We start from the raw sequence: 23,097 nt of genomic DNA on the forward strand, positions 1-23,097 counted from the left end.
CGATGGGACCGGACGCCATGATCTTCGTTTTCTGAATGTTGAGCTTTAAGCCAACTTTTTCACTCTCCACTTTCTCTTTCATCAAGAGGCTTTTTAGTTCCTCTTCACTGTCTGCCATAAGGGTGGTGTCATCTACATATCTGAGGTTATTGATATTTCTCCCGGCAATCTTGATTCCAGCTTGTGTTCTTCCAGTCCAGCGTTTCTCATGATGTACTCTGCATAGAAGGTAAATAAGCAGGGTGGCAATAAACAGCCTTGACGTACTCCTTTTCATCTTTGGAACCAGTCTGTTGTTCCATGTCCAGTTCGAACTGTTGCTTCCTGACCTGCATACAGATTTCTCCAGAGGCAGGTCAGGTGGTCTGCTATTCCCATCTCTTTCAGAATTTTCCACAGTTTATTGTGATCCACACAGTCAAAGGCTTTGGCATAGTCAATAAAGCAGAAATAGATGTTTTTCTGGAACTCTCTTGCTTTTTCCATGATCCAGCGGATGTTGGCAATTTGATCTCTGGTTCCTCTGCCTTTTCTAAAACCAGCTTGAACATCTGGAAGTTCACGGTTTACGTATTGCTGAAGCCTGGCTTGGAGAGTGTTGAGCATTACTTTACTAGCATGTGAGATGAGTGCACTTGTGTGGTAGTTTGAGCATTCTTTGGCATTGTCTTTCTTTGGGATTGGAATGAAAACTGACCTTTTCCAGTCCTGTGGCCACTGCTGAGTTTCCAAATCTGCTGGCATATTGAGCCCAGCACTTTCACAGCATCATCTTTCAGGATTTGAGATAGCTCCACTGGAGTTCCATCACCTCCACTAGCTTTGTTCGTAGTGATGCTTTCTAAGGCCCACTTGGCTTCACATTCCAGGATGTCTGGCTCTAGGTCAGTGATCACACCATCGTGATTATCTGGCTCGTGAAGATCTTTTTTGTACAGTTCTTCCGTGTGTACTTGCCACCTCTCCTGAATATCTTCTGCTTCTGTTAGGCCCATACCATTTCTGTCCTTTCTCGAGCCCATCTTTGCATGAAATGTTCCCTTGGTATCTCTTGTTTTCTTGAAGAGATCTCTACTCTTTCCCATTCTGTTGTTTTCCTCTATTTCTTTGCATTGATCGCTGAGGAAGGCTTTCTTATCTCTTCTTGCTATTCTTTGGAACTCTGCATTCAGATGCTTATATCCTTCCTTTTCTCCTTTGCTTTTCCCTTCTCTTCTTTTCACAGCTATTTGTAAGGCCTCCCCAGACAGCCATTTTGCTTTTTTGCATTTCTTTTCCATGGGGATGGTTTGATCCCTGTCTCCTGTACAATGTCACGAACCTCATTCCATAGTTCATCAGGCACTCTTATCTATCAGATCTAGGCCCTTAAATCTGTTTCTCACTTCCACTGTATAATCATAAGGGATTTGATTTAGGTCATACCTGAATGGTCTAGAGGTTTTCCCTACTTTCTTCAATTAAAGTCTGATTTTGGCAATAAGGAGTTCATGATCTGAGCCACAGTCAGCTCCTGGTCTTGTTTTTGCTGACTGTGTAGAACTTCTCCATCTTTGGCTGCAAAGAATATAATCAGTCTGATTTTGGTGTGGACCATCTGTTGATGTCCATGTGTAGAGTCTTCTCTTGTGTTATTGGAAGAGGGTATTTGTTATGACCAGTGCATTTTCTTGGCAAAACTCTATTAGTCTTTGTCCTGCTTCATTCCGTATTCCAAGGCCAAATTTGCCTGTTACTCCAGGTGTTTCTTGATTTCCTACTTTTGCATTCAGTCCCCTATAATGAAAAGGACATCTTTTTTGGGTGTTAGTTCTAAAAGGCCTGGTAGGTCTTCATAGAACCGTTCAACTTCAGCTTCTTCAGCCTTACTGGTTGGGCCATAGACTTGGATTACTGAGATATTGAATGGTTTGCCTTGGAAACGAACAGAGATCATTCTGTCGTTTTTGAGATTGCATCCAAGTACTGCATTTCAGACTCTTTTGTTGACCATGACGGCTACTCCATTTCTTCTGAGGGATTCCTGCCCACAGTAGTAGATATAATGGTCACCTGAGTTAAATTCACCCATTCCAGTCCATTTGAGTTCGCTGATTCCAAGAATGTCGACATTCACTCTTGCCATCTCTTGTTTGACTACGTCCAATTTGCCTTGATTCATGGACCTGACATTCCAGGTTCCTATGCAATATTGCTCTTTACAGCATCGGACCTTGCTTCTATCACCAGTCACATCCACAGCTGGGTATTGTTTTTGCTTTGGCTCCATTCCTTCATTCTTTCTGGAGTTATTTCTCCACTGATCTCCAGTAGCATATTGGGCACCTACTGACCTGGGGAGTTCCTCTTTCAGTATCCTCTCCTTTTGCCTTTTCATACTGCTCATGGGGTTGTCAAGGCAAGAATACTGAAGTGGTTTGCCATTCCCTTCTCCAGTGGACCACATTCTGTCAGACCTCTCCACCATGACCCACCCGTCTTGGGTTGTCCCATGGGCATGGCTTAGTTTCATTGAGTTAGAAAAGGCTGTTGTCCTAGTGTGATTAGATTGACTAGTTTTCTGTGAGTACAGTTTCAGTGTGTCTGCCCTCTGATGCCCTCTTGCACCACCTACCGTCTTACTTGGGCTTCTCTTACCTTGGGCGTGGGTTATCTCTTCACGGCTGCTCCAGCAAAGCCCAGCCGCCGTTCCTTACCTTGGACGAGGGGTATCTCCTCACCGCCGCCCTTCCTGACCTTCAACGTGGGATAGCTCCTCTAGGCCTCCTGTGCCCAGGCAGCCACGGCTCCTTGGATGTGGGGTCGGTCCTCCCGGCCGCCGCCCCTGGCCTCGGGCTTGGGATTTCTCCTCCCGGCCACCGCCCCTTACCTGAGACGCGGGGTAGCTCCTCTCGGCCATTCCTGCGCCCTGTCGGTGAGTCCCACTCAATCAAGAGTAGGCTCCATTATTGGAGCCACCCTGACCCTGAGAGTCAAATTTGCTCAAGATATTCCATTTGTTCATGATAGTCAGCCTGCTTTGTGAAACTGGTTGAAAGTGAAAGTCACTCAGTCGTGTTCGACTGTTTGCGACCCCATGGACTATACAGTCCGTGGAATTCTCCAGGCCGGAATACTGGACAGGGTAGCCTTTCCCTTCTCCAGGGGATCTTCCCAACCCAGGGATCGAACCCAGGTCTCCTCCACCGCACGTGGATTCTTTACCAGCTGAGCCACACGAGGGAAGTTCTGCTAAATACATCACTTACCTTGAGGAACACAAAATCGGCTGTCTCTAGTTGTAACAAATGATGCTTATTCTCCTGATAGAGGCCGTGCCACAATGAGGTACTATTTGTTATGTAACATCTTATATAACACCCATATGGCATACGCTAACTTATCTTGTGTGTTCAGGATAATTGTTGAGACTCCGTGATATGTTAAACTACACATTCCAGCAGATCTTGTTTCCCAGAAACGGGTGGGGGAGGGGGGAGGGGTTAGAGAGAGGGGATTATCCAGTAACAGTCAAACCAATTTCTTTTAAAAACTCACCAGGAAGGGCTGCTCTGGTGGCTCAGATGGTAAAGAATCTGCCTGCAATGCAGGAGACCCGGGTTCGGTCCCTGGGTCGGGAAGATCCCCTGGAGAAGGGAATGGCAACCCACTCCAGTATTCTTGCCTGAAGAATACCATGGACAGAGGAGCCTCCTGGGCTATAGTCCATGGGGTTGCAAAGAGTCAGACATGACTGAGCGACTCTCTCTCTCTCTCTCTCTCTCACACACACACACACACACGAAGAATAACTGACTCCCTATTCATATAGGCTTTGTGACTTGCTATTCTCACATTAGGGAAAATCATAACTAGCAAGGGTGGTCCAAAACTTGTCTTTGATTCTAACAAAGGTCATGTGGTGCTCAAAGGTGAACCCAGCTGGATTCATTGCCTGGTTTTTATAATCCAAGCCCTTGACTTCAAGTCCTGTTTCAAGGACTAATAATCATTGTGTTTCGTTTGATTACTTGTTTTGCAGTTGGCCAATGCATCCTGTCTGGAGTCTTAAATGCTATTGCACAGCCCGTGTCACACCAGAGTATTCAATGATGCATTCTACTGCAAAAGGAGCAGGAGAGACCAATCCATGTCCTACTACAGACTACATTCTCTAAACAAATTCCTGATCATCAAAATCAGAGCAATGTTGATAATCTAGATAACATGGGTTAATGGCTTGTGGCCAGAAGGGGGTACTAAAAAGTATCTCTTGACATCCAGGCTAGGACATGTTATTCTCCCATTAGACATTGAAAAAAATTTCAGGGAATGCCAACTTCAGGTGAGATCATGAGATCTTGTCACTCTGAGATCATGATAAAGTGAGACAAAACAAAGGCCACTTCATGATTTTTTTGTTCCTTAGCACAGACAAAAGCAAAATCACTGTACAAATCACCGTATATCCCTCTCCTAGCTAGTATGAGTGACTGCTAGTTTGGGGGTTTTGTTTTCCCCTTTGCTTTGTTTCTTTGCTTGTTTTCAGCAATTGTAGCTTTAACCTCACTCTAATCTATTCTCTCTATAGAAAAGGTTTATTAAGATACTGTCATAGGAATTCCCTGTCTTTCTGACAGTATCCAATCCAGATCAGAGCTCTGCTTCTTTAAAAATTCACCCAAATCACCTAAAACAAGCCCACCTCTTTTTTTCTTTAATTTTTTTTTGAGGTGGTCCCTTTATTTAGTCTTTATTCAATTTGTTACCATATTGCTTCTGTTTTTTTTGTTTGTTTGTTTGTTTGTTTTCTTTTATGTTTTGGTTTTTGGCCACAAGACATGTGGGACCTTAGTTTCCCCAACCAGGGAGCGAACCCACACCACCTACTTTGGAAGGCAAAGGCTCATCCACCGGACCAGCAGGGAAGTCCCAAGCCCAAATCTCTTAACATCCCTTTTCTATCACCCACGTACTTGTGTGGCCCACAGTTCCTTCACTGTGTATGTTCTCCTTCACTGCAAAGAATAATAAACTCAAATTGTTCAACTACAAATGTGTTCCTGCTGGTCTTAAGCTGGGAGGCATCGAAATATCATATCACGTTAAACCTGATGGCAAAGCAAAGCAGAAGACTCAAATGTATTTGATTTATGTATTTACGTATTTGTATCTAAATGTATTTACAATAACCCCACATGCTATTATTTCTAATGTAAGTTTCAGTTTACAAAGACATTTATTTTGTATCCTTTCAACCAGCGATTTCAAGGCCTAGCGACTGAGAAGAGGGCTAGTATACTGGTGGAGATATTAACAATATGAACAGTAAAAGACCAACCATAAAATATATTGAAAATAGATATTCATGATCGTGGAATGGGAGAAAGAAAGCAAAGGTTGAGTTTTGGACAATGAGTTTGAGATGATGGCCTGACCACCAGGTCAGATGCTGTATGGGCCACAGGAGATTAGACCCAAATTCTTCACATTCCAAAGCACAGGGTTCCAGAACAAACGGTTCCTTTGGGTGGCTGCCAACCTTCCTCAAGCCCTGTCCCCAGCCTCCATAACATCTCAGTAAGCACAGTGAGACAAATAAGACCCTGATGAGACCCTGTAAATCCAAATGTGACCATTCTGTATGTCCGTTTTTCTAACTCCTCCCCATCCCCACAAACATCACCCACCCCCACATAGGTTATCCAGGCGACCTATGTATTCAGAAGCAGAAAGAAATGTAAATTTTACTTGGAATAACTGATTATAGAACAGCACTATCTCACAGAATTCTCTGCGCTGATAGAGATGTTCCATATCTGCGCTGCGCACAGTATAGTAGCCACGGGTTTACATGTAGCCATCGAGCACTTCAAATGCTGCGAGTGAGACTGAGAGACTGAATTTTCCATTTTATTTAATTTTAATCAATTTAAATAATCACATACGACTAGGGGCTACCATCTTTAAGAATATACCTCTACAGCAAGTCTCCTCACCTGTGGTGGACCATACTCAGCCACTTGCCTTCACCCAAAACATGCTCTTCGTGACCGCTTGGATGATTTTAATTCACGTAGAGTCACCACTCTTCATAAAATCCCATGTACAGCAAACACGCTAATCAAAACCATCAGCTGCTTGTAGATTCCTATTTTTGCCATCACCATGTACTATTTTTATTTTTTAAAATAATTGACAGACATCACCAATGTAATGCAGTGTGTTTATGTGATGAATACTGCTCAGAGAATTAAGGATCTTTTGGGTATTCAAATCTTACCTTGAATCTGCCCAGATAGTTTTTGTTCCTTCCACTGCATCTTATTACCCTGCTAGTCTTTAAACCAAGTTTGACAGTTGAAGTTTGCTACCATGTGGAGTGAAATTTATCCTTTGGTGTCTGATCTCAGAATCTAATCATAGCAACTGACATGGAAAACGTGTTCACAGACTAAACCAAACTTTCATCTGCACTGTTAGAACAAATCATTCCCGAAGACTGTTCATATATCAATTGGCTATTGTCTAAATAAATGAGGTAAATTTCAATTCTCTTACTACTAGAAAAAAAAAATTGCCACCTTTCTTTAGAATGTCATGAATAGACAAATTTTACTTCTGAAACACAAGCACTTGAAGAAGTATAAGTTTCAGCTAACATCCTGGTTATCTTCTCCTTACCAGAATCAGTGTCTTTCTATTTATTTACTCAAATGAGGAAGGAATCTACATTTAGATTAAAATTGGTTGCCTGGACTATACGTTCTATTTTGTTCCTTTGTAGATCGCACCACCTTTGAGATTTCCAAGTGGTGGGGCAGACTGCTGGCTATAGGTCTGGATTCAAAGAAGAGGTCTGTGCATGGGCTATGAATTTGAGAGTCTATGACATATAGATGGTGCCTGGAGTCAAGCAAGTAAACCTTAGAACAGGGGGCAGATGACACACCCCTTTCAAGAGATTTATCTTGAATAAAGGGAAGGGCATCAAGGCCCAGGTAGCTGAGTGGACAAGGAAAGGGTGGAACCTCATGAGGGCTCATAAAATATAAATGTGTGTGTGTGTGTATGAATGTCTTAGAAGTCATGTTACTAGCTGAACAGGTGATGACATAAAAACCTTGGATTCTGCTTCAATCCACTTATTTCCGTGTGTGTGTGTGTGTGTGTGTGTGTGTGTTTGCTGACCCCAATTCAAAAGTTTAAGTTTAATCGCATGATTAAACTGATGTGATGTGCTTATATAAAATAGGTGAATTTTGCTATTTTAACTCTCACCAGGCAGTTTCATGTCCAAATTCTGTGGCTGAGACTTGGCAAGTACCTTCCTGTAGACCTTGTGGCTGGACACTCCCTCTTCTTTTTATTTTCCTCTTAAAAAGATGGTTTTCTTTTTCCAGCACATGATTTATCTTTCATCGAAATTTCAGTGTCATCTTTGTGCTGTTTATATATAGACCCTTTCCACAGTAGCATAATTTACACTGGTCTGCTGTCTGTGTCCATCCCACTTCCATCCCTGGGGCACTGCTTTCTCCTTCATAAGTCATTGTTTATTTAAGTCTCTTGTGTCTTTGAATACGAATGCTAAGCTTTATCTTCTTACAGCATCTATCTCTAGGACACCACTGGAAGGGAAGATGACAGAAGAGGGTTTGTCTACCGAATTGTAATAACATTTCATTCCTGTCTCCTTAAGACAGGCAGAAGCAGAGATGGACTATCAAAAGATGCAACAGAACCAGATGTAGAAACAGCCAGAGACAGGACAGCCTGACAGAAAAACAGAGATAGCTGGTCAGGCAGGCTGAGAAAGCCCAACAGATGGACAGACTCAGAAATTGTACCTCCTCCCCCAAAAGAGACAGGTAGAAAGGCATACACAGAAAGGGGCAGACAGAGACAGGTAGAAATAGATGGAGACAGAGACAGGGAGGCAGAGGAAGCCAGGCACAGACAGGGACAAACAGACACCCATTCAAACTAAGGCAAAGAATGATGGTTGCAGACAGAGACAGGGAGACAGGCAGAGGCTGATTGACACAGATAGAAAGACAGAGACAGACAGACTGAGAGACAGAGAAAGACAGACGCACACTGAAAGAGAGCCAACAGACATAGAGATAGTGATGGGGAGAGAGAGAGTCAGAGAGAAACAAGGTTGGGGGTGGGGAGAAAGACAGAGACAGATCGGGACAGAAAGGGAAAGACAAAGACAGACGGATGGAGAAAGAGACACAGAGAGATGCAGATACAGACGGATACAGAAGCACTGGAGAAATACAGAGACAGAGACAGAAACATAGAGACCCAGACACAAACAGATTGTCAGAAACAGAGAGAAACAGAAAGATACGGACAGTAAGACAGAGACAGAGAGTGACGAAGATAGGCAGTCTGAGACAGAGACTGAGGAAGACAAAGACAGAGGTAGATAGAAATTAGACAGGGATGCAGACAGACATCATGGAGACAGAGATAGGGGATGACAGAGAGAGCGGCAGACATACAGAGAGGGAAAAACAGAGACAGGGATAAATCCTCATCATTGTCAAGGACCACGTGGTATCCCATAGGGGTACATCTCCTTTAGTGTGGCGTTTACTTTGCTGTTATTTAGCTTGATGGTTTCCTATAGCGTTACCATGACTGTACTTCGCCCTGCCTCCCCATTTCCCCATGCCTTACGAAGAGGCTAACAGAATGAGTATCAACATGGGAAAAGGTTTCTTCCTCATCCTGAGCAGTCAAAAAGAAAAGAAAAAAAAAAAGAGAAAAAATAGAGACAGGTATTGGATAAATTGCCCAAACTGGCAAATGGCAACAGTCAGGGTTTGTGAGAGTTTAAATGTTTAAATGAGTGTATTTCAGCTGTCACTCTTTGTACATTATTGAACATCTTTCTATTGTAAGCGGCAACAAGCAATTTAAGGATTTAAAGCTCGTTGGGTAGGAAAACAAAAGCAGATCTTTCAGTCAAGGTACACTTGTAGCTAAGTAGTCTCTGAATTTCCCAACTGAGGATACCTCTGTTTAGATGAAATGGCATCTTGGCATTCAGCTCAAGAAAAAGTGATTTCAAATTGCTTAGAGAGTTTATATAAAGAAAGTGAAATTCTTACCAAAAAAAAAAAAAATAACAATAATTTTTACGTTTCAACTGAATCATGACTTACTCTTCTCCCCAGTTATTTTTAAACACAAATAAAATGAAGTCTATGGTTTGTAGTTGGTTAGGTATATGGAATATAAGGGAACACGAGAAAGGGTAGGGGGCTGCAAAATTAAGGGCAAACATCGAAGGATGCAACAGCAGCTTCCTGGTTGAACCATTTCATATAAGTAACTGTCACGTAAATATTACTCTAATACTAGTATGTGGGTTTGGGATAAGGAAGCCTTTCAAATCTCCTTAAAGAGTAAAAGGAATGAATGAATGGATAAAGTCAAAAGTAATTTGTTCACTGAATGACAATGGATAAAATCTAATTGGGAAGAGAAACATAAACCACCAGTAAGGAAAATTCTGATTTCAACTAAATAAAGCCTTAAATCTGGTGACTGTTTTTTTTTTTTAATTTAAATGTACATTTATTTATTTTAATTGGAGGCTAATTACTTTACAATATTGTATTGGTTTTGCCATACATCAACATGAATCTGCCAAACACCAATAGAGTATACTATTTTTTTAATTTGTTCATCTTGTATTAATTTATCACACTCTTTCCAAGCATGTATTTATTATTTATATGGATTCTTAAATAGTTTTCCATTCTTTGACCTCAAAATGACTCAATGGAGGGAATGGGATGGTGACAATTTGTAAGTTAACAGTAATCAGAAACTAACAAATTCAAATCGTGACTAGTGTGCTTCTCCTTTTGTGACAAAAACACTTTTTATCTTACCCTTTTGATTACTAGTGTGGACTTCTCGTGATGCCACTTCCAGATGCCAAATAATTCCCATGATAATTCAAAAGCGTTCCTTTCCAGAGGTTACCAGACCTGTTTTTAAGCGGGAAAGAGTCTTTCCACGTACAATTCCAACGTCAAATGTTTCTGAAGGGCAAAGGCCATCAGCGTGCTTAGAGAGTGCATTCTGGTGCATAAATAATTCATGGCTGTATGCCACAGAAAAAGTCTGTCTAGTACCGAGATGTCCTCATAGCATCAATCTGCCGCCTTCCACTCCACCCCCAATATAGGGTTGTATAAGATTTGAGGCGTCTTTCTAGGGTTAAAATGCTAGGAAAGTCAAAATAAAGCCAAAGTAACATCAAGATACGATATGAAGTCAACTAACCTAAGAATGTTGAGGAACAACCAATAAAGAGAAGATCATCAGTGTAGCCTGGGTGCGTTCACAGAGTGAGAGATCATGGGAACCAAGTACTACACGCTCAGTGGCAGGGAATGGGGAAAGGGAAGCAATCCAAAGGAAGCTAGCGGTAGTAGTGGTAATGAGTGGGGCAGAGTGGCTCTAAACACGCGAACTGAAAGAGAAACCAAACGGTTTCTTTAACATTCCTTTAATCAAGCTAAAGGAAATGCATATTTTAAAAGAGTTTCCCCAACAGTAGTAGAGTAGGTAGGTTCACAGGTTCTCTCTAAAGTCAACTGGTCTTTGACTTTGCAGAAATGATGGGAGGGGGCATTGATGGATGGTAAACCAGGAGGACAGGTTGCCACTTTAACAGCACAAATGAGGTCTAAAGGTGTTGGGGGAGCAGGGCTTTAAAATTTCTCCTCTTCATAGGCTCAGGTAAACAATCTCAAGTATTATGAGCTACAGTTCAACAAAGACTCTGACAGAGGTGGGCCACCAGAGGTGGGCAAGTCCGGTTGGTCCCGCAGAAGGAGCTGGCATCTGGACAAAGCTGGTCGTCCCTGACCCCAGGAAAAGAGCTGCTCACCTCTCTGAGATTTTGTTTTCAGGAGTCCTCACTCAGGAAAACGCCCCTCTCTGGGGAGGTACAGGAAATTACAGGTCACATATATGGGGAAAACCACATCTTCGTTCTCCAGATTCACCACCTCTAGCTCTTCATCCTTTCCCAGGGAAAGCACCTGGAGTTCTGTCTCCTTCCGGAAAATGGCTCTTCCAGCCCTGTCCAAGGAGGCCAGGCGCAAGCGGAACGCGACCTTTCTCTGCCAGAGTAAGCTGACCCCGAGACCGCAGGACTTGTTCAGCGCGCTGCGCTTGAAAATGATGCGCCGGTTGGCATAGCACACCACCAAGTCCCAGCCGACGTTGAAGCCTGCCCACCGCCAGCTGCACTGCTTATCCCTGAGGAGCTGGCCCCCGCACCGCATGCTGGTCCTCTGGAGGTCGGACACGAAGACATCCACGGGCCCGAGGTCTCTGGTCTGCTCAGCCCGGAGGAGGGCAAGCCACTGCTCTTTGTACACTGGGGTCAGCCACGTGGCAGGGATCAGTGCATCCTGGTCGATGATGCGTGCTGACGGCAGGTCGCAGATCATGTAGGCAAGCCGCAGCTGCTGGAACGCTGGCACGAAGGCTCTGCCCTGCTCGGTCTCCAGGAAAGGGGTGCCCTCTGACTCCTGCCTGGACCTGGCAAACCACGAGTCGGCGTCAGGCAGCAGGTCTCTGCGGGGGCCTCTCCATGTCGGCTGCAGCTGCAGGAACATCCACTTTTTCAGCGTCGTGTACACATCCATCTCTACCTCCATCACGAAGAGCTCTGAAGAGGCAATGACCTCTTTCATGAGATCCAGGCTAACTTCTCTCAATAACTCCTCACTATGCTGGGTCATCAGGTTGTCCAGCAGCCACTGAAGACACATGGCCCTGATGTTCTGGAGTCCGTAGCTCTCAGCAGAGCAGTAGTAGCTGCACACGGTCTGATCACTGACCGTCTCCTTCATTATCTCTCCGCACTGCTGAATCAGCTTGTCCAGCTGCAGCATGCTGGCTGTGGCCAGCATGGGGACCACTCGACCGGGTGGGATGAGCACAGAGTTTCGGTACAGGGAACCTAAAGCCTCGTGCAGTGCCTCACAATCAATGTTCTCGTCAGGCATCTGCAACTCTACAGTATCCATGGTTGTCTCACGCCACGCACCACTGAACATGCTAGCAAAGTATCCTGACCGGCACAAGTAGACCTTGTGCAAGTTCCACTCCTTCCCCAGGGCACGGATCTGCACGTCACTCCCTTCTCCTCTCAGAAAAAGTGTCTTATAAACGGACTCTAAACTGTCTTTTGCTCGCTTCCTGTGAGGCGCTTTTGTGAGCTGCCCTTCTGGGCCTGTCTTCCGCTTGTGGCGCCCTTGGCTAGTGGTGGGTCTGGCCTCTTCGCTCTCCTCCCCTTCCTCTATCACTGCCACTGCTACCTCCTCGGCCTCCTCCTCCCCCTCAGGGGCACCTGGCTCCTCTGGGGCATGCCCCACTCTGTTCGAGGGCATCTGACTGTTTACTGCTCCCATGGCTTTTACCTCAGCGGTACAGAGGGCAAGCTTCCTCACCAGACGCAGCCGCCACTGGCACTAGCTCAGCCCACGGTGTCGTTGGATACGGCTGATGTTTGTGACGTCATCTTGGACGCCACGCAAAGCCACACCCACGAGGCTTTCCCCTACCCCTCCCACTCCCCATCACAGGATAAGTGCACTCTGTACCAGGAATTCCACTCTGTGTATCTTTCCCTCCAGGGATGATTTCTCTGCGGCTCCCTTCGTAGGATAATGGTGGAACAGAGGACTTTGTGTATGAATTTTCCCCATGAATCTTAAGAACATCATTTCCTCTTCCCCATTTGAAATAATTACTGATCACTCCTGTTTTTGGATAATTACGTCTTGGTTCCAGCTCTGTGCTCTATGCACCTTAATTTCTGTAATTATTTTCTTAGGTTATCCCATCATTTGCGGCTGTCAAAACATTTTCTGTGATAAAAGTGGCAATGTGTGCCCAGTCTTTGCTTTTGTCTCTATTTTAGACACCAGCTAAGCATGTAACAAACTTAAACACTGAAAGAAATGAGGAATGAATGAGATGGATTTTGATTTTTGAGGAAATTAATAATATTAAATACTGACAAGTGTTATATGCTAAACAAAGTATTCGGTGTAGAGAGAGTGTGGACCTTTCAATGACAAGGAAAGTACAATGCAAGGGAAAAAACTTTGAAAACGGTAAGTCTCTCAGGTCATTTGACCTTGCCTGAGTAGAATGTTTGGGGCTTCCCAAACATTCCCAGTGGTAAACAATCCACCTGCCAATGCAGGAGACGCATGAGGCATGGGTTGGGAAGACTTCCTCGAGGAGGAAACGACAACCCACTCCAGTATTCATGCCTGAAAAATTCCATGAATAGCAGAGACTTGCAAACTAGTGTCCATGGGGTCGCAAAGATTCTGCCCTATTCAAATCATGTGAGTAGAATGTTTACACACTTTGAATAGGACAGGATAACCTTAAATCACATTTTAAATATTCTCTGTTAGATGGCTATAGAAAGTTGATAAGAAGGTCTATATAATGCTTCAGGTTGAGAGGTGCTTGGCATGAGACAAACATGAATACTGACTCTAGAGTTGTGACAGCTAATGGTGAATGGTGAACAGTGCCGCCAGATTCATGGTCTCCGAAGGAGAAGATTTAACTCGGGACCAAAGACAGTCTCAGTCACTTGGAGCATTGTGTAGATTTTATCTAAAGTGAAAGTGACAGAAAAAGCTTCAGACATAGACGTCAGAAGGGAGCAGGAGAGAACCCACCTCACTACTTTAAGCAAGGCGTTATACACTTCTCAACTAGCTGCTGAGACTAGATAAAAGATACCTCAAGACTTCGAGAATTTTTCCAGACCCTTTCCTGTAACATACCTCCTGGGATGACATCAGCACGAGATTAGCCAGAAGGAACGGGTTAACCCAGAGCTACAGCTGTGGAAGTTTTTACCCAGACCTTCTCCCATAACATATATCCAAAGCTTAAAAAAAAAAAAAAAAAAAAAAGACATGTCCTTGAATAAGAGATACTGCTGCCTACGAGGCCTACATATCTATAGCAAAGAATGTGAAAAAGAAAGAATGTTTATCTCCTCCTTAAAGGGGCCTTAGGCTTTGACTCCTTACCAACCTGCCTAAGTTAACTCTCTCATTTCCCCCTTTTTATTTTAGGAGAATATTGTTGCTGAGGGGAAAGGGGCAGAGAAATCTGTCAGTAACTGCTTCCTGCAGGTGAGGGGCACTGACCCTAAGTGGTTGAAGCAACATATTCTCCTTACCCTTTTACTTAGGGTTTCTGATCCAAGGGCCCCAAGTAGTAAATACACAGTTATATATGTAAGGAGCAAACAGCAAAAAACAGAATGATTACAATGATTGTAGTCAAGATAGTTTTTCACAAAGGAGAGCTTGTAAACCAAGATTGTATCTGTAACCATGGTGGAACATCAGGGGAGTCCATTTTGAAGAGTGGCCAGAATCTCTGCATCACTGTTACTTTGTCTGGGAAGCCATTGTATCCTTTAGAAAGAACAAACTAGATAAGTAGATTAAAAGGCAGAGACCAAATATCAGTAGATGAATTACTGTAATCAGCAGTCCAAGAATAACCTGCAAGAATCAGGTGACATTTGATAGTAACTTTGATCCTGGTCTGGGTAGAGTCAACACTTGGGCTGCCCTATTTATAAGAATGGAGCCATCTGGCATATTCATATACATTTTGAATGTAGGTATAAAAAACCCAGTTAGAAGTAGTTGAAAAAATGAAAACCTGAAATTTAAGAGACAAAATAAATCTTATAATTTCTTTTCTGGTGAATGAGTCTATAACCCAGCGTAGACAGGTGCTTGAGGTAGCCAGTTGTCAAAGTTTGTCCAGGTAGGCCTTGGCTTCTTACTGTGGTATTACTGTAAAAGCCAAAATAGTTGTCCCCATTAACAATTTAGGTGCTTTTCTAGGTATGAGAAGATGCAAGAATTTGGGCTCAAGAAAATCTTTACCTGAAAATCTCTAACTATCCAAAGGCCTGTTTTGTCCATTTTTCCAGAACACAGAGCGAGTGCCTAATTTCTGATTTTCACCCTGAACTCCTTTCAGGGGACGTTGAAGGTCAGCAGCTGTAGTGTCCATGAGTTAATCTTTGTAGAGGCAGATAGCAAGTGCCAGTTGCCAGAGCAGGGCCCTTTTATGGCCATGAGTTTGACCATGGTTTGCAGAGCATTTCATTACCATCTTGTTCCATGGTGCTGGGAGGGTTCATTCGCAGGTCTGCCAAAGATCTCACTGATAGGCCACTCAGTGTGTTATTACTGGACTAGGCCCTGTGAGTAACAAAAGTCTCTGGACCACACCTGTCTTACTAGTCTCTTGGTCCAGGAAAATATTCTGTCTTGTTGCTTCTTATATACAGAGTCACACCATTATACTTATGGATTTCATATGGAGCTGCACACCATCATTATATCAGTGGCTCAGTCACACACTTGATAATGTAAGGAACAACACTTCTTGAAGCAGGCAGTATAGAAAACAATATCGTTAGAAGTAATAGTAGAATCATCAGGAAGAACTTCAATCAAGAACTTCTATTAAGTATAGCCCAGTGACATATCCATGTCATCTGATTTCGTTTGCTAAATGACTTTCAGATCAGATCAGATCAGATCAATCGCTCAGTCGTGTCCAACTCTTTGCAACCCCACGAATCGCAGCACGCCAGGCCTCCCTGTCCATCACCAACTCCCGGAGTTCACCCAGACTCACGTCCATCGAGTCAGTGATGCCATCCAGCCATCTCATCCTCTGTCGTCCCCTTCTCCTCCTGCCCCCAATCCCTCCCAGCCTCAGAGTCTTTTCCAATGAGTCAACTCTTCGCATGAGGTGGCCAAAGTACTGGAGTTTCAGCTTTAGCATCATTCCTTCCAAAGAAATCCCAGGGCTGATCTCCTTCAGAATGGACTGGTTGGATCTCCTTGCAGTCCAAGGGACTCTCAAGAGGCTTCTCCAACACCACAGTTCAAAAGCCTCAATTCTTCGGCACTCAGCCTTCTTCACAGTCCAACTCTCACATCCATACATGACCACAGGAAAAACTATAGCCTTGACTAGACGAACCTCTGTTGGCAAAGTAGTGTCTCTGCTTTTGAATCTGCTGTCTAGGTTGGTCATAGCTTTCCTGTCAAGGAGCAAGCGTCTTTTAGTTTCATGGCTTCAGTCACCATCTGCAGTGATTTTCGAGCCCAAAAAGATAAAGTCTGACACTGTTCCACTGTTTCCCCATCGATTTCCCATGAAGCGATGGGACCGGACGCCATGATCTTCGTTTTCTGAATGTTGAGCTTTAAGCCAACTTTTTCACTCTCCACTTTCTCTTTCATCAAGAGGCTTTTTAGTTCCTCTTCACTGTCTGCCATAAGGGTGGTGTCATCTACATATCTGAGGTTATTGATATTTCTCCCGGCAATCTTGATTCCAGCTTGTGTTCTTCCAGTCCAGCGTTTCTCATGATGTACTCTGCATAGAAGGTAAATAAGCAGGGTGGCAATAAACAGCCTTGACGTACTCCTTTTCATCTTTGGAACCAGTCTGTTGTTCCATGTCCAGTTCGAACTGTTGCTTCCTGACCTGCATACAGATTTCTCCAGAGGCAGGTCAGGTGGTCTGCTATTCCCATCTCTTTCAGAATTTTCCACAGTTTATTGTGATCCACACAGTCAAAGGCTTTGGCATAGTCAATAAAGCAGAAATAGATGTTTTTCTGGAACTCTCTTGCTTTTTCCATGATCCAGCGGATGTTGGCAATTTGATCTCTGGTTCCTCTGCCTTTTCTAAAACCAGCTTGAACATCTGGAAGTTCACGGTTTACGTATTGCTGAAGCCTGGCTTGGAGAGTGTTGAGCATTACTTTACTAGCATGTGAGATGAGTGCACTTGTGTGGTAGTTTGAGCATTCTTTGGCATTGTCTTTCTTTGGGATTGGAATGAAAACTGACCTTTTCCAGTCCTGTGGCCACTGCTGAGTTTCCAAATCTGCTGGCATATTGAGCCCAGCACTTTCACAGCATCATCTTTCAGGATTTGAGATAGCTCCACTGGAGTTCCATCACCTCCACTAGCTTTGTTCGTAGTGATGCTTTCTAAGGCCCACTTGGCTTCACATTCCAGGATGTCTGGCTCTAGGTCAGTGATCACACCATCGTGATTATCTGGCTCGTGAAGATCTTTTTTGTACAGTTCTTCCGTGTGTACTTGCCACCTCTCCTGAATATCTTCTGCTTCTGTTAGGCCCATACCATTTCTGTCCTTTCTCGAGCCCATCTTTGCATGAAATGTTCCCTTGGTATCTCTTGTTTTCTTGAAGAGATCTCTACTCTTTCCCATTCTGTTGTTTTCCTCTATTTCTTTGCATTGATCGCTGAGGAAGGCTTTCTTATCTCTTCTTGCTATTCTTTGGAACTCTGCATTCAGATGCTTATATCCTTCCTTTTCTCCTTTGCTTTTCCCTTCTCTTCTTTTCACAGCTATTTGTAAGGCCTCCCCAGACAGCCATTTTGCTTTTTTGCATTTCTTTTCCATGGGGATGGTTTGATCCCTGTCTCCTGTACAATGTCACGAACCTCATTCCATAGTTCATCAGGCACTCTTATCTATCAGATCTAGGCCCTTAAATCTGTTTCTCACTTCCACTGTATAATCATAAGGGATTTGATTTAGGTCATACCTGAATGGTCTAGAGGTTTTCCCTACTTTCTTCAATTAAAGTCTGATTTTGGCAATAAGGAGTTCATGATCTGAGCCACAGTCAGCTCCTGGTCTTGTTTTTGCTGACTGTGTAGAACTTCTCCATCTTTGGCTGCAAAGAATATAATCAGTCTGATTTTGGTGTGGACCATCTGTTGATGTCCATGTGTAGAGTCTTCTCTTGTGTTATTGGAAGAGGGTATTTGTTATGACCAGTGCATTTTCTTGGCAAAACTCTATTAGTCTTTGTCCTGCTTCATTCCGTATTCCAAGGCCAAATTTGCCTGTTACTCCAGGTGTTTCTTGATTTCCTACTTTTGCATTCAGTCCCCTATAATGAAAAGGACATCTTTTTTGGGTGTTAGTTCTAAAAGGCCTGGTAGGTCTTCATAGAACCGTTCAACTTCAGCTTCTTCAGCCTTACTGGTTGGGCCATAGACTTGGATTACTGAGATATTGAATGGTTTGCCTTGGAAACGAACAGAGATCATTCTGTCGTTTTTGAGATTGCATCCAAGTACTGCATTTCAGACTCTTTTGTTGACCATGACGGCTACTCCATTTCTTCTGAGGGATTCCTGCCCACAGTAGTAGATATAATGGTCACCTGAGTTAAATTCACCCATTCCAGTCCATTTGAGTTCGCTGATTCCAAGAATGTCGACATTCACTCTTGCCATCTCTTGTTTGACTACGTCCAATTTGCCTTGATTCATGGACCTGACATTCCAGGTTCCTATGCAATATTGCTCTTTACAGCATCGGACCTTGCTTCTATCACCAGTCACATCCACAGCTGGGTATTGTTTTTGCTTTGGCTCCATTCCTTCATTCTTTCTGGAGTTATTTCTCCACTGATCTCCAGTAGCATATTGGGCACCTACTGACCTGGGGAGTTCCTCTTTCAGTATCCTCTCCTTTTGCCTTTTCATACTGCTCATGGGGTTGTCAAGGCAAGAATACTGAAGTGGTTTGCCATTCCCTTCTCCAGTGGACCACATTCTGTCAGACCTCTCCACCATGACCCACCCGTCTTGGGTTGTCCCATGGGCATGGCTTAGTTTCATTGAGTTAGAAAAGGCTGTTGTCCTAGTGTGATTAGATTGACTAGTTTTCTGTGAGTACAGTTTCAGTGTGTCTGCCCTCTGATGCCCTCTTGCACCACCTACCGTCTTACTTGGGCTTCTCTTACCTTGGGCGTGGGTTATCTCTTCACGGCTGCTCCAGCAAAGCCCAGCCGCCGTTCCTTACCTTGGACGAGGGGTATCTCCTCACCGCCGCCCTTCCTGACCTTCAACGTGGGATAGCTCCTCTAGGCCTCCTGTGCCCAGGCAGCCACGGCTCCTTGGATGTGGGGTCGGTCCTCCCGGCCGCCGCCCCTGGCCTCGGGCTTGGGATTTCTCCTCCCGGCCACCGCCCCTTACCTGAGACGCGGGGTAGCTCCTCTCGGCCATTCCTGCGCCCTGTCGGTGAGTCCCACTCAATCAAGAGTAGGCTCCATTATTGGAGCCACCCTGACCCTGAGAGTCAAATTTGCTCAAGATATTCCATTTGTTCATGATAGTCAGCCTGCTTTGTGAAACTGGTTGAAAGTGAAAGTCACTCAGTCGTGTTCGACTGTTTGCGACCCCATGGACTATACAGTCCGTGGAATTCTCCAGGCCGGAATACTGGACAGGGTAGCCTTTCCCTTCTCCAGGGGATCTTCCCAACCCAGGGATCGAACCCAGGTCTCCTCCACCGCACGTGGATTCTTTACCAGCTGAGCCACACGAGGGAAGTTCTGCTAAATACATCACTTACCTTGAGGAACACAAAATCGGCTGTCTCTAGTTGTAACAAATGATGCTTATTCTCCTGATAGAGGCCGTGCCACAATGAGGTACTATTTGTTATGTAACATCTTATATAACACCCATATGGCATACGCTAACTTATCTTGTGTGTTCAGGATAATTGTTGAGACTCCGTGATATGTTAAACTACACATTCCAGCAGATCTTGTTTCCCAGAAACGGGTGGGGGAGGGGGGAGGGGTTAGAGAGAGGGGATTATCCAGTAACAGTCAAACCAATTTCTTTTAAAAACTCACCAGGAAGGGCTGCTCTGGTGGCTCAGATGGTAAAGAATCTGCCTGCAATGCAGGAGACCCGGGTTCGGTCCCTGGGTCGGGAAGATCCCCTGGAGAAGGGAATGGCAACCCACTCCAGTATTCTTGCCTGAAGAATACCATGGACAGAGGAGCCTCCTGGGCTATAGTCCATGGGGTTGCAAAGAGTCAGACATGACTGAGCGACTCTCTCTCTCTCTCTCTCTCTCACACACACACACACACACGAAGAATAACTGACTCCCTATTCATATAGGCTTTGTGACTTGCTATTCTCACATTAGGGAAAATCATAACTAGCAAGGGTGGTCCAAAACTTGTCTTTGATTCTAACAAAGGTCATGTGGTGCTCAAAGGTGAACCCAGCTGGATTCATTGCCTGGTTTTTATAATCCAAGCCCTTGACTTCAAGTCCTGTTTCAAGGACTAATAATCATTGTGTTTCGTTTGATTACTTGTTTTGCAGTTGGCCAATGCATCCTGTCTGGAGTCTTAAATGCTATTGCACAGCCCGTGTCACACCAGAGTATTCAATGATGCATTCTACTGCAAAAGGAGCAGGAGAGACCAATCCATGTCCTACTACAGACTACATTCTCTAAACAAATTCCTGATCATCAAAATCAGAGCAATGTTGATAATCTAGATAACATGGGTTAATGGCTTGTGGCCAGAAGGGGGTACTAAAAAGTATCTCTTGACATCCAGGCTAGGACATGTTATTCTCCCATTAGACATTGAAAAAAATTTCAGGGAATGCCAACTTCAGGTGAGATCATGAGATCTTGTCACTCTGAGATCATGATAAAGTGAGACAAAACAAAGGCCACTTCATGATTTTTTTGTTCCTTAGCACAGACAAAAGCAAAATCACTGTACAAATCACCGTATATCCCTCTCCTAGCTAGTATGAGTGACTGCTAGTTTGGGGGTTTTGTTTTCCCCTTTGCTTTGTTTCTTTGCTTGTTTTCAGCAATTGTAGCTTTAACCTCACTCTAATCTATTCTCTCTATAGAAAAGGTTTATTAAGATACTGTCATAGGAATTCCCTGTCTTTCTGACAGTATCCAATCCAGATCAGAGCTCTGCTTCTTTAAAAATTCACCCAAATCACCTAAAACAAGCCCACCTCTTTTTTTCTTTAATTTTTTTTTGAGGTGGTCCCTTTATTTAGTCTTTATTCAATTTGTTACCATATTGCTTCTGTTTTTTTTGTTTGTTTGTTTGTTTGTTTTCTTTTATGTTTTGGTTTTTGGCCACAAGACATGTGGGACCTTAGTTTCCCCAACCAGGGAGCGAACCCACACCACCTACTTTGGAAGGCAAAGGCTCATCCACCGGACCAGCAGGGAAGTCCCAAGCCCAAATCTCTTAACATCCCTTTTCTATCACCCACGTACTTGTGTGGCCCACAGTTCCTTCACTGTGTATGTTCTCCTTCACTGCAAAGAATAATAAACTCAAATTGTTCAACTACAAATGTGTTCCTGCTGGTCTTAAGCTGGGAGGCATCGAAATATCATATCACGTTAAACCTGATGGCAAAGCAAAGCAGAAGACTCAAATGTATTTGATTTATGTATTTACGTATTTGTATCTAAATGTATTTACAATAACCCCACATGCTATTATTTCTAATGTAAGTTTCAGTTTACAAAGACATTTATTTTGTATCCTTTCAACCAGCGATTTCAAGGCCTAGCGACTGAGAAGAGGGCTAGTATACTGGTGGAGATATTAACAATATGAACAGTAAAAGACCAACCATAAAATATATTGAAAATAGATATTCATGATCGTGGAATGGGAGAAAGAAAGCAAAGGTTGAGTTTTGGACAATGAGTTTGAGATGATGGCCTGACCACCAGGTCAGATGCTGTATGGGCCACAGGAGATTAGACCCAAATTCTTCACATTCCAAAGCACAGGGTTCCAGAACAAACGGTTCCTTTGGGTGGCTGCCAACCTTCCTCAAGCCCTGTCCCCAGCCTCCATAACATCTCAGTAAGCACAGTGAGACAAATAAGACCCTGATGAGACCCTGTAAATCCAAATGTGACCATTCTGTATGTCCGTTTTTCTAACTCCTCCCCATCCCCACAAACATCACCCACCCCCACATAGGTTATCCAGGCGACCTATGTATTCAGAAGCAGAAAGAAATGTAAATTTTACTTGGAATAACTGATTATAGAACAGCACTATCTCACAGAATTCTCTGCGCTGATAGAGATGTTCCATATCTGCGCTGCGCACAGTATAGTAGCCACGGGTTTACATGTAGCCATCGAGCACTTCAAATGCTGCGAGTGAGACTGAGAGACTGAATTTTCCATTTTATTTAATTTTAATCAATTTAAATAATCACATACGACTAGGGGCTACCATCTTTAAGAATATACCTCTACAGCAAGTCTCCTCACCTGTGGTGGACCATACTCAGCCACTTGCCTTCACCCAAAACATGCTCTTCGTGACCGCTTGGATGATTTTAATTCACGTAGAGTCACCACTCTTCATAAAATCCCATGTACAGCAAACACGCTAATCAAAACCATCAGCTGCTTGTAGATTCCTATTTTTGCCATCACCATGTACTATTTTTATTTTTTAAAATAATTGACAGACATCACCAATGTAATGCAGTGTGTTTATGTGATGAATACTGCTCAGAGAATTAAGGATCTTTTGGGTATTCAAATCTTACCTTGAATCTGCCCAGATAGTTTTTGTTCCTTCCACTGCATCTTATTACCCTGCTAGTCTTTAAACCAAGTTTGACAGTTGAAGTTTGCTACCATGTGGAGTGAAATTTATCCTTTGGTGTCTGATCTCAGAATCTAATCATAGCAACTGACATGGAAAACGTGTTCACAGACTAAACCAAACTTTCATCTGCACTGTTAGAACAAATCATTCCCGAAGACTGTTCATATATCAATTGGCTATTGTCTAAATAAATGAGGTAAATTTCAATTCTCTTACTACTAGAAAAAAAAAATTGCCACCTTTCTTTAGAATGTCATGAATAGACAAATTTTACTTCTGAAACACAAGCACTTGAAGAAGTATAAGTTTCAGCTAACATCCTGGTTATCTTCTCCTTACCAGAATCAGTGTCTTTCTATTTATTTACTCAAATGAGGAAGGAATCTACATTTAGATTAAAATTGGTTGCCTGGACTATACGTTCTATTTTGTTCCTTTGTAGATCGCACCACCTTTGAGATTTCCAAGTGGTGGGGCAGACTGCTGGCTATAGGTCTGGATTCAAAGAAGAGGTC

At 43.6% G+C, this 23,097-nt stretch overlaps 1 protein-coding gene across 1 annotated transcript; it reads right to left on the reverse strand.

Annotated features, from left to right (window-relative positions):
- Nucleotides 1–10,500: 10,500 nt before the first annotated feature.
- LOC147340516 (germ cell-less protein-like 1) lies at nucleotides 10,501–13,963 on the reverse strand. The gene has a single exon (XM_086388484.1). The coding sequence runs from the start codon at nucleotides 12,432–12,434 to the stop codon at nucleotides 10,929–10,931; it is 1,506 nt and encodes a 501-aa protein (XP_086244610.1). The 5' UTR covers nucleotides 12,435–13,963; the 3' UTR covers nucleotides 10,501–10,928.
- Between the last annotated feature and the right edge of the window lie 9,134 nt (nucleotides 13,964–23,097).

Source organism: Bos grunniens, chromosome X (assembly GCF_055505025.1).
Source record: "Bos grunniens cultivar Pamir isolate PY7600 chromosome X, Bosgru_T2T1.0, whole genome shotgun sequence".
NCBI lineage: Eukaryota > Metazoa > Chordata > Mammalia > Artiodactyla > Bovidae > Bos > Bos grunniens.